The 18,963-nt window shown below is 42.2% G+C and overlaps 1 protein-coding gene across 1 annotated transcript in view; it reads left to right on the top strand.

Annotated features, from left to right (window-relative positions):
- TRAPPC9 (trafficking protein particle complex subunit 9) overlaps window positions 1-18,963 on the top strand; it is a 730,305-nt gene that overhangs the window by 57,622 nt on the left and 653,720 nt on the right. The window contains exon 6 of the mRNA XM_012461180.2: window positions 11,274-11,395. Coding sequence (XP_012316603.2) covers window positions 11,274-11,395 — 122 coding nt within the window. The remainder of the gene's footprint in view (window positions 1-11,273; window positions 11,396-18,963) is intronic.

Below are 18,963 nucleotides of genomic sequence, written 5' to 3'. Positions count from 1 at the left end.
TTGGTTCACTGCAACCTCCGCCTCCTAGGTTCAAGCGATTCTACTGCTTCAGCCTCCTGAGTAGCTGGGACTACAGGAATGTGCCACCAGACCCAGCTAATGTTTCTATTTTTTGTAGAGAGAAGGTTTCACCATGTTGGCCAGGCTGGTTTTGAACTCCTGATCTCAGGTGATCCACCCGCCTTGGTCTCCCAGAGTGCTGGGATTACAGGTGTCAGCCACTGCCCCTTGCCTTGCATCTATATTCATAAGCACTATGGTCTGTAGTTTTCTTTTGATGTCTTTTTCTGGTTTTGGTGTTAGGGCAACATTAGCCTCATATAATGAATCAGTTAGTGTTCCTTGCTCTTATGTTTTCTGGAAGAATTTATGAAGAATTGGTGTTAATTTGTCCCTAAATGTTTGGTAGAATTCACCTTTGAAGCCAGTTGTACCCAGCTTTTCTTTCTGGGAGATTTTTTGATTATTGATTTAATCACTTGTTATGGGTCTATTTAGATTTTCTAGTTCTTCTTGAGTTGGGTTTAGTAGTTTGTGTCTTTCTGGGAATTTGCCCATCTCATCTAGATATATCTATATCTATATCTATATCTATATCTATCATCTATATCTGTATCTACATATATATATAAAATTCATTGGCGTATGATTGTTCATAATATTGTCTTGAAATTTATTTCTGTAAGGTTGGTAGTAATGTCTGTTCTTTCAGCTTTGATTTTAGTAATTTGATTCTTCTTTCTTCTTGGCTAGTGCATAATTTTGTGGTCATTTTAAGACGCAACTTTCGGTTTTGTTGACTTTTCTCTATTGGTTTTCAATTCTCCATTTCATTTACTTCTGCTCTAACTTTCATTTCCTTCTGTTTGCTTCCGCCTCCCGATTTGCTGAGACTATAGGCACATGATACCATGCCCAGTTAATCAAAGCATTTTCTAATTTCTAGGCTGGGCATGGTGGCTCACGCCTGTAATCCCAGCACTTTGGGAGGCCAAGGCAGGCAGATCATTTGAGGTCAGGAGTTCGAGACCAGCCTGGCCAACATGGTAAAACCCCATCTCTACAAAAAATACAAAAATTCAAAATTAGTTGGGTGTGGTGACACATGTCTGTAATCCCAGCTACTCAGGAGGCTGAGGCAGGAGAATTGCTTGAGCCTGGGAGGCAGAGGTTGTAGTGAGCCAAGATCACACCACTGCACTCCAGCCTGGGGGACAGAGTGAGACCCTGTCTCAAATTAAAAAAAAGTACTTTTTAATTTCTCTTGTGATTTCTTCTTTGACCCATTGGTTATTTAGATATGTACTATTTAATTTCCAAGTATATGTGAATTTCCAAAATTTCCTTCTGTTGTTGATTTCTAAAATAATTCTGTTAAAAAAACAATTTTTTTTTTTTTTTTTTTTTGAGACGGAGTTTCGCTCGTTACCCAGGCTGGAGTGCAATGGCGCAATTTCGGCTCACTGCAAACTCCGCCTCCTGGGTTCAGGCAATTCTCCTGCCTCAGCCTCCTGAGTAGCTGGGATTACAGGCACGCACCACCATGCCCATCTAATTTTTTGTATTAGTAGAGACGGGGTTTCACCATGTTGACCAGGATGGTCTCGATCTCTTGACCTCGTGATCTACCCGCCTCGGCCTCCCAAAGTGCTGGGATTACAGGCTTGAGCCACCGCGCCCAGCCTTAAAAAACAATTTTGTTGTGACTGGAAAACACATTTCTGTGATTTCAGTTATTTATTTATTTATTTATTTATTTAGAGTCAGGGTCTGTCTCTGTCACCCAGGCTGGAGTGCAGTGGGATGGTCATGGCTCACTGCAGTCTCAGCCTGCCAGGCTCAAGCAATCATCCCACCTCATCCTCTCAAGTAGCTAGGACTACAGGGCCATATCACAATGCCTGGTTAATTTTTAGATATTTTGTAGAGTCAGGATCTCACTATGTTGCCCACGCTGGTCTCGAACTCCTGGGCTCAAGTGATCTTCCTGCCTGAGCCTCCCAGAGTGCCGGCATTTTAGGGATAAGCCACTGCTCCTGGCCTCCTCCTCCTTCTTTTTTTAAATTTCTGCTGTAGAATTTTTTTTGGGTTATGCTTCCTTTGTCTTCTTTTAGCTTGTTTAAAAATCACAACTTCTTCATATTTCTTCCCGGGTTAGTTTCCCTTTAATTTGTTTGATGATGTGTCTCCAGTCTTATTCCAGAATTTTTATATCCTTAGGGAAGAAAAATATATCAGATCTTCCTGCAGAATTGGTTCTTCAGTAGGTGTCTGGCAGCTGTCAGTAAAGCCAAAGGCTGGCCTGACGCTTATGTTCCTTTAATCATAGTGTCCGGATGGTGACTTTTTATTTATTATTATTTTTTTGAGACAGTGTCTTGCTCATGTTGCCCAGGTTGGAGTGCAGTGTCTGATCTCAGCTCATTGCAGCCTCTGCCTCCCAGGTTCAAGCAATTCTCCTTCCTCAGCCTCTTGAATAGCTGGGATTACTGGCATGTGCCACCATGCCTGGCTAGTTTTTGTATTTTTAGTAGAGATGGGTTTCACCATGGTAGTCAGGCTGGTCTCGAACTCCTGACCTCTGGTGAACTACCTGCCTCGGCCTCCCAAAGTGCTGGGATTACAGGCATGAGCTACTGTGTGCAACCCGGGTGGTGACTTTTTAATTACTGCACACACTGCTGTGACAATGTATTTCCTGTGCCCAGCTCAGTGTCTGACACAGAAGAGGCACCTAGTAGGTGTTATGAGTGTGTAAGTGAAAAAATGACTCATTCTGCTCATGCCTATGATATTTATTATTTATTTATTTCCCAGACACAAAAACCAATGGATCATGGCCTATGATCTTCATTTGTAATTTATCTTCTCTATTTTCATTTCATTTATATTCCCAATTGCATATGTTTTAGTGCTCTTGTCTTTAGGAAATGCGTCCTGTTTTTAATATAATAGACTTGTTTTGTAGCTTAATGAGTTTACCATAGGTCTACTTTTTTAAACTGTTGATTTTGAAAAAATTAAAAACATAAATTTTATAAAAGAGTGGTAAAGAGGACTCTGATATACTCTTCATCCATATTTGTCAATTGTATCATTGGCTTTATTATTTGATCTCCGTGAGTATACAGATTTTTTTTTGAGCGATTTGACAGTGAGTTGCAGACCTGATGCCCTGTCCTGAATACCTCAGCGTGCATTTATGAGGACAAGGTTGTTCACATAAACACTACAGTGATGAAAATCAGGGAGTTTAGCAGTGATGCATTCAGTACCTTTATCTACCCTCCAGACCTTTTCGCATTCCACCAGCTGTTCCAGTACAGCAGTTGCATTTCCTGATGCAGGAGCCCGTCCCGGATCACGCGCAGCACTGAGTGTCCATGGCACTTATATCATCTCAGCCTGTCTTCGTTTTTCATGATAATTGATGTTTCTGAAGAATACAGGCCATTTATTTTGCAGAATGTTCTCACTTTGCATTTGCCCGAAGTTGCTTTATGATTATGAGATTTTGCATTTTGGCAGGGCGGAGGGAGAGGTGAAATAAGCGATTCACTGTGCGTTAAGTCAGAGGCACATGGGGTTCATTTGTTGCATTACTGGTGAGGATAACTTTGATAATTGGTTAAAGTGGAGTCTGATCGAGTTTTCCACTGTGAAGTTACTGTTTTTCTCTATGTAAGTAGTAAGTAATTTGTGGGAAATACTTTGAGAACATGTGTACATCTTGTTTGTCATCACACTTCCACTTACTGGTTCTGGCATTCAGTGAAGAGTCTCACCTGAGTCAGTTATTACTGTGAGGCTGCCAAATGGTGATTTTCTAGCTTCATCATTCCTTACTTGTTTATTAGCGTTTTACTATAAGGAGGAGCTTTTTTTACTTTCTTTTCTCCTTCTTTCCTTCCGTCCATTCATCTATTATCATTATGGACTTATGGATCATTGTTTTTTCGGTGGATTCTAATCCATTGCTATTATTCTTTATTTTGTAGCTCATTGGCTAGATTTGGCCAATGCATCTCTTCAGGCCAACTCTTGTAACCTTTTGACATGTTCTTCAATCAGTTATTGAATACCTGTTTACTTTCAGGCTCAAGATGTTTTAGGTACAGGCTGGGCGTGGTGGCTCACACCTGTAATCCCAGCATTTTGGGATTCTGAGGCAGGAAGATCACTTGAAGTTAAGAGTTCAAGACCAACCTAACCTTGTCTTTACTAAAAATACAAAAATTAGCTGAGCGTGGTGGCGGGCGCCTGGAATCCCAGCACTTTAGGGTCTGAGGAAGGCAGATACCTGAGGTCAGGAGTACAAGACCAACCTAACAAACATGGCAAAACCCTGTCTTTACTAAAAATACAAAAATTAGCCGAGTGTGGGTGGTGGGTGCCTGTAATTCCAGCTATTTGGGAGGCTGAGGTAGGAGAATTGCTTGAACCTGGGACATGGAGGTTGCAGTGAGCCAAGATGGTGCCATTGTACTCCAGCCTGGGCAACAAGAGGGAGACACCATCTCAAAAAAAAAAAAAAAATGATGTTTTAGGTTTGTCATGTACTTTCCCTGTCCCAGCTCAGGAATCGGACATTTCTCTAAGGAATTTTAGTTTCTTTTGCTGGAGAGTGGTATTTAGAAACCAAGGTCTGGTCACTAAATACGCTCATTGCTACTGAGGTTTATTCATTCTAGGCCCTTTGAGAAGTTCTGCTGTTATGTAAACTTCATACTAACTTCTCTCCAATTACAAACCCAAATCCCAGGGTTCTTGCTGTTCTCTCCCTGTTTCACTTTCACATCTTCCTTCTCCACCAGGGAGAAACATGACTCCCAAGGACATCAATATAGTTACTTGTTTTCTTAGTCCTACAACATGTAACCAATATTACTGTAAAAACAAACCCCTACATAGAGTTCAAGGATTGGTTGTAGTTCTTTTGGTCATGAGACCGAGGATAAATACACAAGGTGCTGCAGTTAAAGGTTACTTGGATTTGTTCTTGAAAGCTCCCTGTCAGTGTGATTACGTTATTTGAAATGTAATTATTTATGTTTATGTATCGTTAGTGGGTTTCCCCATCTTTGTTGATTAAAAATTTTTTTTTTTTATTTTTACAGTTCTCTGAGTTACTGTTTTATATTTAAAATCTATATAAATTTTTTTTTTTTTTTTTTGAGATAGAGTCTCGCTCTGTTGCCCAGGCTGGAGTGCAGTGGTGCAATCTTGGTTCACTGCAGTCTTCGCCTCCCAGGTTGAAGCAATTCTCTTGCCTCAGCCTCCTGAGTCACTGGGACTACAGGTACATGCCACCACGCCTGGCTAATTTTGTATTTTTAGTAGAGATGTGCTTTCACCATGTTGGCCAGACTGGTCTTAAACTCCTGGCCTCAGGCAATCTGTCCGCCTTGGCCTCCTAAAGGGCAGGGGTTACAGGCATGAGCCACGGTGCCTGCCCAAATCTATATAAAATGTTAATATGGTTCCAAAAGTCAAAACTATATAAAAAGGGTTAACCAGGGAAGTGCTACTTCCTCTCCTATTCTTTTATTTTTGGAGACAGGGTCTCATGCTCTCACCGCGGCTGGAGTGCAGTAGCATGATCACAGCTCACTTTAGTCTTGACCTCCTGGGCTCAACTGATCCTCCTGCCTTAGCCTCCCAAGTAGCTGGGATCACAGGTGTGCGCCACCATGGCTGGCTAATTTTTTTTTGTTTTTTTTTTTTTTGTGAAGATGGGATTTTGCCACGTTGCTCAGGCTAGTCTTGAACGCCTGAGCTCAACCCAGGAGCCTTCCTTTGCCTCCCACTTTGCCTCCCAAAGTGCTGAGGTTATAGGTGTCAGCCACCACGCCCCATCCCACTTCTGTTCTTTCCACCTCGTTTCACTACCCTTGTAGGTAACTACTAATATCATTTGTTCTCGGCTTTTCCTTCTTCTTCTTCTTCTTCTTTTTTTTTTTTGAAAAAATAAACACCTTTTTTTTTTGAGACGAAGTTTTGCTCATGTTGCCCAGGCTGGAGTGCAATGGCACGATCTTGGCTCACAGCAACCTCCGTCTCCCAGGTTCAAGCAGTTCTCCTGCCTTTGCCTCCTGAGAAGCTGGGTTTTCAGGCATGCGCCACCATGCCCAGCTAATTTTGTATTTTTAGTGGAGACGGGGTTTCATCATGTTGCTCAGGCTGGTCTTGAACTCCTGACCTCAGGTGATCTGCCTGCCTCAGCCTCCCAAAGTGCTGGGATTACAGGCGTCAGCCACCGCGCCTGGCCACATTGATGTTCTTAATTCTTTTTCTTGTGCAAAAGCTAGGATATTACATATATTCTTTTGTACTTGTTGTTTTATGTTTTGTTTCGGTTGCTAATGTATCCTGGAGGTCAGTCCGTATCAGCTTATGGAGATTTTCTTCATTCATTTTCTCAGCTGTGTGGTATGCTAAGTGTGCAGGTAATGTGTTTTATGTTACCAGGCTTCAACATACGAATGTTTGTTTCCAGTGTTTGGTAGTTACAGATAATACATCAGCAAATCACATTGCATAGGAGTGTTTTTGTACTGTTGAAGGTGTATCTTGAGTGTAAACTCCTAGAAGTGGAATTACTGGGTCAAAAAGGAAACATGCATGTAGTGCTACTAGATTTTGCCAGAGTCGTCTTCATAAAGGTTTCGTTGTTTGCATTCACAGCAGCAGCACATGCAAGCATTTCTTCCATAGATTCACCGACACAGTGTGTTGTGAGGCTTTTAAATTTTTGCAACTAGATATGTGAAAAATGGCATCTCTTACCATTAATGAAGTTGAACATCTTTTTAAATGTTTAAGGGTCATTTTTTTTTTTCTTTTATGGATTGTCTGTCCAAATCTTTTGGTCATTTTTTTTTCTGTTGGATTTTCAGTTATTTTTTTCTCTTTTAATTTTTATGGCCTTGATATATGTGGAATATTAGCTCTTTGTGATATGCATTGCATATAGTTTTAAATCACATTATCATTTATGTTTTGGCTTTGTTTATAGTAATCTTGCTGCATTTTAATGTAATCGAATATATTAATCTTTTATTACATTTAGGTTTGTATGATAGAGAGCGTTTTCCATTGTCCAGGTTTTAGAGGAATTTACCCGTGTTTTTTGAACTTCCTTTATGGTTTTCTGTTTTCTGTTCAGATCTTAGATCGATTTGGAGTTTCCTCTTGTGTCTCCTGTGAGGTGTGGGTTTTATTGTGTCTTTTTTTCCCCAGGTGGCCATCTAGGTGTCCTAGGACCATTATTAAACACTCTGTCTTGGCCCCAGTGATTCCAGGTGCCATGTCCTGATGCCGGAGGACTTGATCCCACACTGCCGCCTGTGGACGCCCTGTCTTCCTGCCGTTCCTCTGCAGGATGGAGTCCACGGTGCCCACATGGCAGGGTTTTTGTTCTGTAGTTGGACGTCGGGTATTTGTGACTCAGGCTGGAGTCCACGGTGCCCATGTGACAGGGTTTTTGTTCTGTAGTTGGACGGCAGGTGTTTGTGACCCAGGCTGGAGTCCACGGTGCCCACGTGGCAGGGTTTTGTTCTGTAGTTGGATGGCAGGTGTTTGTGACCCAGGCTGGAGTCCACGGTGCCCACATAGCAGGGTTTTGTTCTGCAGTTGGACGGCAGGTGTTTGTGACCCAGGCTGGAGTCCACGGTGCCCACGTAGCAGGGTTTTGTTCTGTAGCTGGACGGCAGGTGTTTGTGACCCAGGCTGGAGTCCACGGTGCCCACGTGGCAGGGTTCTTGTTCTGTAGTTGGACGGCAGGTGTTTGTGACCCAGGCTGGAGTCCACGGTGCCCACGTGGCAGGGTTTTGTTCTGTAGCTGGACGGCAGGTGTTTGTGACCCAGGCTGGAGTCCACGGTGCCCACGTGGCAGGGTTTTATTCTGTAGCTGGATGGCAGGTGTTTGCGACCCAGGCTGGAGTCCACGGTGCCCACGTGGCAGGGTTTTGTTCTGTAGCTGGACTGCAGGTGTTTGTGACCCAGGGTGGAGTCCACGGTGCCCACGTAGCAGGGTTTTGTTCTGTAGTTGGATGGCAGGTGTTTGTGACCCAGGCTGGAGTCCACGGTGCCCACGTAGCAGGGTTTTGTTCTGTAGTTGGACGGCAGGTGTTTGTGACTCAGGCTGGAGTCCACGGTGCCCATGTGGCAGGGTTTTGTTCTGTAGTTGGACGGCAGGTGTTTGTGACCCAGGCTGGAGTCCACGGTGCCCACGTGGCAGGGTTTTGTTCTGTAGCTGGATGGCAGGTATTTGTGACCCAGGCTGGTGCTAGCCTGTTAGCCGTGGCTGAAGTTATTGCCACATAGGTTCTTGGTGTACCTAAGCCCTTTATGTTCTCTGTAGGAGAGAAAGGTTTGGCTTTCTCTCTTTGGCCTCATCCATCTCTGCTTTCTTCCTTCTTTTTTTGTGCTTTATCTTATCTGTATGTCTGGGTTTCCAGTTTTGTGCCTTGTATACAGCCTTGTGCATGGCAGCAGCTCACTATGGATGGACAAATGGGCAGAGAACTCTAAGAAAAGGGGAACAAAGGATTTCATGCGCAAAATCCTCTTCTAGTAAGGGAAGAAAGAACTGGAACAGAGATATAAAGAACTGGAACAAAGATATAAAGAGATATCTTTAGTGGCTGATGAAACCATTGTTGGATTGATACTCGAGAACCTTTGTGGTAGTGCCTTTTTCAGCCTCCCTGTCCCTGTGACTTCTTCTCCTCCATGCCCTTTCTTTGTGTCTCCTCCTGTCTAGGTCTCAGCCTCCTGTGGCATTGATTTTCTGCCTGTAATCTACAGGCTATGTGTCTTGATGGCTCTGGTTCACTAGTTCATGATGACATCTCATATGGACCGTCACAACTCTACAGATGCCAAGGAAGATCAAATCTATGGCTTACTAGTGTTTTTAGAACTTGTTACTCTTTTGTTGAATAAAATTAAATTGGTCTGACCCACTAAGCTCTCTTGGGAGCTATGTTCCTGTTATTTTCCTATGGTTTATATTGTTCTTGGTTGCTCCACATAGAAATTTGTCCTCTAGCCTTTATATTGAAATTTAGTTTAATGGCTTGGTGTGGTGCCTCACACCCGTAATCCCAGCACTTTGGGAGGCTGAGGTGGACGGATCACTTGAGGTCAGGAGTTTAAGACCAGCTTGGCCAACATGGTGAAACCCCATCTCGACTAAAAAAACAAAAATTAGCGGGATGTGGTTGCGGGTGCCTGTAATCCCAGCTACTTGGGAGGATGAAGCAGGAGAATTGCTTGAAACCAGGAGGTGGGGATTGTAGTGAGCCGAGATTGCACCACTGCCCTCCAGACTGGGCAACAGAGCAAGACTTGGTCTCAAAAAAAAAAGTTAAGTTTATCAAAGTAGCCCTTGTGACTGGAGTTGCCCTTTCTTTAAAAGATGGAGGGAGCACTTGTTCCTTCTCCGTGGCAGGGGATTTCCCTCTAATGCTTTGATCATTTACTTCTCAGAGAAGAGATGAGATACCATATGAGGAATGAAAACCCCACCTCATTCTAACCCCGCCAACCATTTCTCCAAGGGAAAAAAAGACTAAAACTGAACGATGTACAGATAATTCATTAGTGCTAATGAAATAAATCAAGACTTCTTGTCACTTATTAAATATTAACTTATACTAGAAACAAATGTATTATAAGCATGAAAAGCACATAAAGCACCACACTTCTGTGGTTAAGAACATAGGCCCAAGATGGCTTCTGCTTTGAGTCACCACCTCTGTAATTGTGAGAACTAGTCAGGAGATTGAACCTCTCTAGATCTTGGCTCCTCACCTGCAGAGATGGGGTACACTAAGTGTGCTCTCATAGAGTTGCTGGAGACGACGACACGTGCGGACATTCCTGACGTAGGTCCTGCTTTCTGCTAAGTGTGAAAAAATTTCGTTTTTGTCCTGATGGCGTTATAACAACCCGTGTAAATGCTCACTGCTCCAAGGGATGCCTGGTGCCTGGGAGATGGAATTCTCAATTCTCTGACTACGCACAGTTTATGTCACCAGGTCTTGCTGATTTGGATCTATTCTTTAAAAAGTGCATATTTGAGAATATTTTTCCAAGTTTGCCCTTTTCTATTATTATTTATAGTTCTTCCCTCTTGTCTCTTGCTGTGATTTTCACAAAATCAGCAGCAAACAAAGTCCTAAACCACCTGCCTCTTCACAGTTCTGTTCCAGTTCTTTCTTCCCTTACTAGAAGAGGATTTTGCGCATGAAATCCTTTGTTCCCCTTAGAGTTCTCTGCCCATTTGTCCATCCACCTCTCCGCTTACCCGTTTATTCTTCTGTCTTGTTCCAAAAAGCGTTTGAGGCAGCTTATAGAATTAGAGAACAAACAATAAGCAGATGAAAAAACTGGACCAAGGTTAGAAAACAAGAGTGAGAAGTGAGCCTGCGCGGGGATGAGGGGTGTGAGATGTGTGTCCCTGGCCTTGTGAAGTTATAGAGATGGGTGGCAGGGTCATCCCTGAGCTTCCTAGTGGCGCATGGGAAGCAGGATTTGTGGAAGATGCTTACTCTTTGTAAGCTAACCAAGTGGTTTCAGAGAAGTCAAGCTTTTCCTGCTATTGAGATTTTGGAGAATATTTTTTGAGTGTTCTGTGAAGTCAATGAATATTTTATCTTTGTTTTTTTCCTGCCAGAATTCTCTGTGTAGTTGGTTATATTCTTTAAATGGAAGTTTCTCCAAAATGCTTGCCCATGTGGGTTTGGTGGCTAGGAAATCAGATAATTCTGCTTATTGATAGGAGTTGGTCAGAAATAGAAAGTGATAGACATAGAAACATACTATCATTTATAAGTTTTTTTTTTAATGCTGTATGGTTCAGAAAATGCTTTTGTATAGTTGATCTCCTTTGAGGATGCAGGGTGGTCCCTTGCTAACATAAAGAGCTTCAAGCCGTGAGAGAATGTGCGCTGACTTCACCATTGCCTTCAAGACAATTGAGCTAGTTACTGTAAATATGTTACTCTTATGTAATGCATTTCATGTTCTTCAATAAAAAATTCCAACAGAGAGGAAAACTTATTCTGAGTTAATTAACATTTAATACAATGCTTTGATAGCAAGGCCATTATAGGAAGCATATAAGCAGTGAAGACTAAACACTTTCATTATTTAAATTTCAGTAGGGCACATTTAAGTTTTATCTGATTCATGCCCTTCTTTAAACTAACAAAGAAATAATAGAGAAAAAGCAAAAGATTATTTCTTTTCTTCCTCTCGGTTTGCAGGTGCCCTCACCACCAATGGCATCAATCCCGACACCAGCACCGAGATCGGACGCGCTAAGAACTGCCTTAGTCCCGAAGACATAATTGACAAGTATAAAGAGGCTATTTCCTATTACAGCAAGGTAATTCTATTGATTTGTAAATTTTTTACACAGTTGTGTTGCTTTAATCAGAAGTTCTCATTTTACATTGTGTAATGCTGCAATGTCTCTTAATTATTTGTTTCTGTAAGTATTCATGTCTTACTCGCTAATGCACAATACTATATGCCTAAAATGTTTTCTGTTTCTTATTCAAAACTGCATAGGTTTAGTATAATAAATTTGGAAAAGGGAGAAAAAAGGCTACCATGGCCCCAGTATTCACAGATAATGATTGTTAATATTGTATATCTATTTTCTGGTCCTTTAATCAATGTATATTATTTATATTTTGAGAAATGGAGCTGCTTTACTTACTGTGTGGTGACCCATGTTTTCCGTTTGGCATAGTATGCGTTTCTCTATGCTATTGAAATCTTCCGTGGCATAATGTTCAGTGACCCACAGAAGCTTCCGTCTTGTGGAGGCACCCTTCTTTTTAGTTTGGATTGAAAACAATTTCGAATTCCAAATGTACTTACTAAAATACTGAAAAAGAAAAGTTGTGCAAAAGACTATGACATGCCTCCTCTACCCTCACTAACAACTTGGTTTATTGATTATCAACAACTCAGTCCATAGCTTTCATGACCTTTATCTATGCCTATGAGACACACACACACGGACACACATACACACACACATGCACGTATGCACACATGCACGCACACACATGTACATCTTATTTACGAAAATGGGATCATACCATGTTGTATCATAGACCATGGGTGTACTCTCACCTCCAGAACTGCTTCCTTCTTTCAGATAGTGTGGAAAGGTTTTCTAAAATGTGGACACAGTCATGTGTTCGTCAAGGCATTTTGTGAGACACGCTCCTAAACACCACCTAGAACGAGATGAAATGCTTGCTCTTACAGATTTCACAGCTTGCCTTAATTTACTTAATTATTCTCTTGTGGTTGGATACTTAGGGTTTCTCACTTTTTCACTGTGAATTAGAAAAAAAATGCTTTAGCAAAGATTCTTGCCCCTATATTCTTGTGTTCTTGTATCAGTATTCCATTAGGTTCAATTTTTCTAGAAATTTATCCTGGATGTTAACATTTATCATAGGTTATATTCAAGTTACTCTCCAAATTCCTCTTCTAATAGAGAATGAAAAGATGTAGAATCATTTATTTCACCAGTACTGTTACTGATTGTGTTTTATTTTCGTTTTTTCTTCCCCCATTGTAAACAGTCAACTGATAAATGTCCCTATAGATACATCTTTTTGGATTGACTTTTTTTTAAGGGAACAGTTCCTAGAAGTTGAGTTGAGTTGAGTTAAATAGCATACTTTTTTTTGGCCGGGCACAGTGGCTTACACCTGTAGTCTTAGCACTTTGAGAGGCTGATGCAGGTGGATTGCCTGAGCTCAGGAGTTTGAGGCCACCCTGGGCAACATAGTGAAACCCTGTCTTTACTAAAATACAAAAAATTAACCAGATGTGGTTGCATGCGTCTATAGTCTCAGCTGCTTGGGAGGCTGAGGCTCAAGAATTACTTGAGCCTGGAGGCAGAGTTTGTGGTGAGCTGAGATCACACCACCGCACTCCAGCTTGGGCTGCAGAGTGAGACTCTGTCTCAAAAAAAACAAAAAGTATACATTTTAAAAAAGAGTTATATATTCCTATACTGTCCTCCAAAAAGGTTATTAACAATTTACTCCTCCATCAACACTAGCTATTATTTTTAAAAATATTTGCCAATACAGCCAAGCGTGGTGGCTCATGCCTGTAATCCCAGCACTTCGGGAGGCTGAGGCAGGTGGATTACTTGAGGCTAGGAGTTTAGTATTATGCTTAGAAATGCTTTTTTTGAGACAGAGTCTCACTCTGTTGCCCAGGCTTCAGTGCAGTAGCATGATCTGGGCTCACTACAACCTCTGCCTCCTGGATTCAAGTAATCTTCCTGCCTCAGCCTCCTGAGTAGCTGGGACTACAGGTGTGAGCCACCACACCTGGCTAATTTTTTATATTTTTAGTAGACACGGGGTTTCCCCATGTTGGCCAGGCTGGTCTCGAACTCCTGACCTCAAGTGATCTACTCCCCTTGGCCTCCCAAAGTGCTGGGATTATAGGCATTGGCCACCGTGCCCGACCTGCTTAGAAATACTTTCTTAACAATAGAATTAAACTCTTTTCTTCAGTTTTTTAATCTGTAAAATGGGGATAACAGTAGCCATCATCTCATAGAACTGTAGTTAAGGTAAGCCGAGATAATATATGCAAACATATATTTGTATTCACTATTATTAGCATTTAAAATATTTTTTATCATTATCTATAATTTATTTTGTGTGTATTATGACATAAGAATACAATTTATTTTTTTCAGGTCATTATCTCATTGTCCTACCACAATGTATTGAATTTGTATTTTTTTTGCTTTAATTTGAATTCTCACCTCTACTAAATACTTTCACATACTTGTGTCTATTTATTAACTTTTCATTCCTTTCTGTGAATCTCTTTTCTTCAGCACCATATTTTATCTATTTTAGTAGTTTACTTAATATCTCAAAGTGTTTCTTTCTTTTTTTTTTTTTTTTTTTTTTGAGACAGGGTTTTGCTCTGTTGCCCAGACTGGAGTGCAGTGGTGTGATCACGATTCATTACAGCCTTGATCTCCCAGCTTCAGGTGGTCCTCCCACCTCTGCCTCCCTGTGTGCTGGGATGAGAGGTGTGCAACACCTTGCCCAGCTAATTTTGTCTGGTATTTTTTGTAGAGATGGGGTTTTACCATGTTGCCCAGGCTTGTCTTAAACTTCTGGCTCAAGCAATCTGCCTGCCTCGGGCCTTCCAGAGTGCTGGGATTACAGGCGTGAGCCACTGCACCCACCTTTTTTTTCTTTTTTTTGAGACAGGGTCTTGCTCTGTTGCCCAGTCTGGAGTGCAGTGGCAAAATCACAGCTCACTGCAACCTCAAACTCCTTGATTCAAGCAATCCTCTCACCCTCAGCCTCCTACCTCACTCAGCCTCACTCAGATGACTAAGTAACTGTAACAACAGGTGCACGCCACCATGCCTGGCTAATTTTTTATTTGTAATGATGGACTCTCTATGTTGCACAGGCTGGTCTGGAACTCCTGGCCTCAAGCAATCTTCCCACCATGGCTTCCTGAGATGCTGGGATTAAAGGCCAAAGCCACTGCACATAACCTCCCAGAATGAAATGTATTGAAAGCCCCTATCAAAACTCCAATCTGATTTTTTTTAAACTTGAACAAATTATTTTAGAATTTTTGAGGAATAATAAATAAATTATACTTGCCATGAAAATTTGGTTGGGAGGAAAGAATTAAAAAAAAAAAAAGAGGTTGAGTGCAATGACTCATGCCTGTAATTCTAACACTTTGGGAGGCTAAGCTGGGAGCATCACTTGAACTCAGGAGTTCCAGACCAGCCTGGGAAACATGGCGAAATCCTGCCTCTACAAAATATACAAAAAAATTAGCTGGGTGTGGTGGTGCACACCTGTTGTCTCAGCTTCCAGGGAGGCTGAGGTGGGAGGATCACCTGAGCCTGGGTGATTGAGGCTGCAATGAGCTGTGATCACACCACTATACTCCAGCCTGGGCGACAGAGCAAGACCCTGTCTCAAAAAAAAATTTTTTTTCATGGTTTCATTTTAAATAGCTTTGTAATGTACATTAAAATATGTAAATTTAACCAAAAATATGTGGAAAAATTTGCAGTGACTTTTAGTCTCACTTCAATAGAAACTGTTTTAAAAGTTTTGAAGGAAAAAGAGTATTTCCATAGAATCAAGTTCCTATGTTAGTTTTTTCTTGTGTTGTAAAACAGTATATACAATTGATAGATTTCTGACTTCATTGTTGGTATTTAAATAAGTATGAATAGCTTCTTTTTCTGATCGTCTGTGATAACACAGATTACATATATGTTATGTGTGTGGAAAGGGGAGGAATGGAGACTACCCTTTCTGGCATAGTAAGTATAAAACTGCTTGTCCCCCCTTATGCATAATTTTAGTGAGGAAGATGACCAGTTGCCCCTTTGCTTTTTCATGGTTGGTAAATAGACTGCATGTTCACGAGCAGTGATGCCATGCCAGGCCTCTAGTGGGTCTCAGCAAAGGCTTGTTCATTACATGCAATGGTTTTCACATGTAAAAGCATATTAGTGTGTTACTCCTCCCAACCTCCGTTCTCTTCAGGTACTAGTATGCATGGACTTAACCTCTATAAAGCCTTTCTTTAATTTTAAATTAAATTATGTGACATCAGATGAAAATCACTCCAGCTGGGATAACTAGGAAAAAATAAAAAATAAAAAAGGTTTGGAATATTAAAGAAAAATGCAGAACGGCTAGCATGGAAGATTTTGCAGTGGAGGCTTGGGAGGGAGAAGGGCACTGGAGGGAAGGAAGGAGATCCATCCATCTGAACTCTTCTTTCATTTATTTTATTATTTATTTATTATTTTTTTGAGATGGAGTCTCTCTCTGACACCAGGCTGGAGTGCAGTGGTGCGATCTTGGCTCACTGCAACCTCTGCCTTCCGGCCGAACTCTTCTTTTTTGGAAGAGTTCTGGAACCCGACTCCTTCCTCCTTTCCATGCTCTCGGGTCTGGAGCCACATGGTGTGTAAGAGGGGCTGGGGGTGGCTCTCCTGGCTTGAAACTAGAAGAATTGGGGGTGAAGCTTAAAAATACTCCCCGGTTTATTGCGTAGTCAAATGAAGTTCCACAAAGCCCTTTCTGTTCCAAACGCCCTCATTTGTTCTTCATCTCAGGAACCATAATAGGAACTGAGAAATAGGAACAAGCAACTCTGAGACAAAATCAGAAAGCATTCAATACACAGGGAGTCAGATTTTTTGCAACTAAGTAAAATGAATTTATAACAACTGCATTAAAGCTGCAGGTGTGAATTTCTAAAAATGTTTTAGAGTACTACAAGGGATGATAAGCAGAACCGAATAGCAAAGTATTCATTGATAACATTTTGAAATTTTGCAAAATAGCAAGCTACTGTGGTCGTATTATTTTAATGAATGTATACATATTGATGCATTCATAGACTCACTCAGCCCCACCAATCTCTTTTGCTCCCATAAAGGATAGACTTTCTCACAAATTCTCCAGCCTTGGTGGGGAGGTGTATTAGTCCATTTTCATGCTGCTGATAAAGACATACTGGAGACTGGCAACTTACAAAAAAGAGGCTTAATTGGACTTACAGTTCTCTGTGGTTGGGGAGGCCTCATAATAATGGTGGAAGGCAAGGAGGAGCAAGTGCTGTCTTACATGGGTGGCAGCAGGCAAAGAGAGAATGAGGAGAGGACTCCAAAGCGGAAACCCCTGATAAAACCACAGATCTAGTGAGACTTATTCACTACCACGAGAACAGTATGGGGGAAGCCACCCCCATGACTCAGTATCTCCCGCCAGGTCCCTCCCACAGCACATGGGAATTATTGGAGTACAATTCAAGATGAGATTTGGGTGGGGACACAGAGTCAGACCGTATCTTCTGCCCCTGGCCCCTCCAAATCTTATGTACTCACATTTCAAAACCAATTATGCCTTCTCAAAAGTCCTCCAAAGTCTTAACTCATTTCATCAGTGACTCAGAAGTCCATAGTCCAAAGTCTCATCTGAGACAAGGCAGGTCCCTTCTACCTATGAGCCTATAAAATCAAAAGCAGGCTAGTTATTTCCTAGATACAGTGGGGGCATAGACTTTGGGTAAATACAACCGTTCTAAATGGGAGAAATTCGCAAAACAAAGGGGCTACAGGCCCCATGCAAGTCTGAAACCCAGTGGGGAAGTCAATCTTAAAGCTCCAAAATGATCTCCTTTGACTCCATGTCTCACATCCAGGTCATGCTGATGCAAGAGGTGGGTTCCCATGGTCTTGGGCAACCCTGCACCTTTGGCTTTGCAGGGTACAACCCCCATCCTGGCTACTTTCACTGGCTAATGTTGAGTGTCTGTGGCTTTTCCAAGCACATGACGCAAGCTGTCGGTGGATCTGCCATTCTGGGGTCTGCAGGACAATGGTCCTCTTCTCACAACTTCACTAGGCAGTGCCCCAGTAGGGACTCTATGTCAGGGCTCTGACTCCATGTTTCCCTTCTGCACTGGCCTAGCAGAGGTTCTCCATGAGAGCCCTGCCCCTGAAGCAAATGTCTGCCTGGGCGTCCAGGCGTTACCATACATCTTCTGAAATCTAGGTGGTGGTTCCGAAACCTCAGTTCTTGACTTCTGTGCACCTGCAGGCTCAACACCAAATGGAAGCTGCCAAGGCCTGGGGCTTCCACCCTCTGAAGCCACTGCCCAAGCTCTATATTGGCTCCTTTCAGCCTTGGCTGGAGTGGCTGGGACACAGGGCACCAAGTCCCTATGCTGCACACAGCATGGGGACCCTTTTTCCTCCTAGGCCTCAGGTCTGTGTTGGGAGGGGCTGCTGTGAAGACCTCTGACATGCCCTGGAGATGTTTTCCCCATTGTCTTGGGGATTAACATTTGGCTCCTTGTTACTTATGCAAATTACTGCAGCTTCAATTTCTCCTCAGAAAATGGGATTTTCTTTTCTATCAAATTGTCAGCTTGCAAATTTTTCAAACTTTTATGCACTGTTTCCCTTTTAAAACTGAATGCTTTTAACAGCACCCAAGGCACCTCTTGAATGCTTTGCTGCTTAGAAATTTCTTCTGCCAGATACCGTAAATCATCTCCCTCAAGTTCAAAGTTCCACAAGTCTCCAGGGCAGGGGCAAAATGCTGCCATTTCTTTGCTAAAACATAACAGGAGTCACTTTTGCTCCAGTTCCCAACAAGTTCCTCATTTCATCTGAGACTGCCTCAGCCTGGACCTTATCGTTCATATCATCATCAGCATTTCTGCAAAAGCCATTCAACAAGTCTTGAGGAAGTTCCAAACTTTCCCACATCTTCTTGTCTTCTTCTGAGGCCTCCAAACTGTTCCAGCCTCTGCCTGCTACCCAGTTCCAAAGTTGCTTCCACATTTTCAGGTATCTTTTCAGCAACACTCTACACTCGGTACCAGTTTACTGTAGTAGCCTGTTTTCATGCTGCTGATAAAGACATACCCAAGATTGGGCAATTTACAAAAGAAATAGGTTTAATTGAACTTACAGTTCTACGTGGCTGGGGAAGCCTCACAATCATGGCAGAAGGCAGGGAGGAGCAAGTCACATCTTACATGGATGGCAGCAGGCAAAAAGAGAATGAGGAAGATGCAAAAGCAGAAACCACTGATAAAACTATCAGATCTCATGAGACTTATTCACTACCACAAGAACAGTATGGGGGAAACCGCCCCATGATTCAATTCTCTCCCACCAGGTCCCTCCCACAACACATGGGAATTATGGGAGTACAGTTCTAGGTGAGGTTTGGGTGGAAACACAGAGCCACACCATGTCAGGAAGGGCATCTGGAGCCGTGTCCTGGGGGAAGTGCTGTTGTGGTTACTGAGCCCCAGTAGCACAGCATTTAGAATGCGATAGAAATATCTCAACTGTTTTTTGACTGAGGCACTTCCTTTACACCCTGC

Source organism: Aotus nancymaae, unplaced genomic scaffold (genome assembly GCF_030222135.1).
Source record: "Aotus nancymaae isolate 86718 unplaced genomic scaffold, 86718_ANA_hifiasm-v0.15.2.pri h1tg000036l, whole genome shotgun sequence".
Lineage (NCBI taxonomy): Eukaryota > Metazoa > Chordata > Mammalia > Primates > Aotidae > Aotus > Aotus nancymaae.
This window is presented reverse-complemented; position numbering and strand designations above follow the sequence as displayed.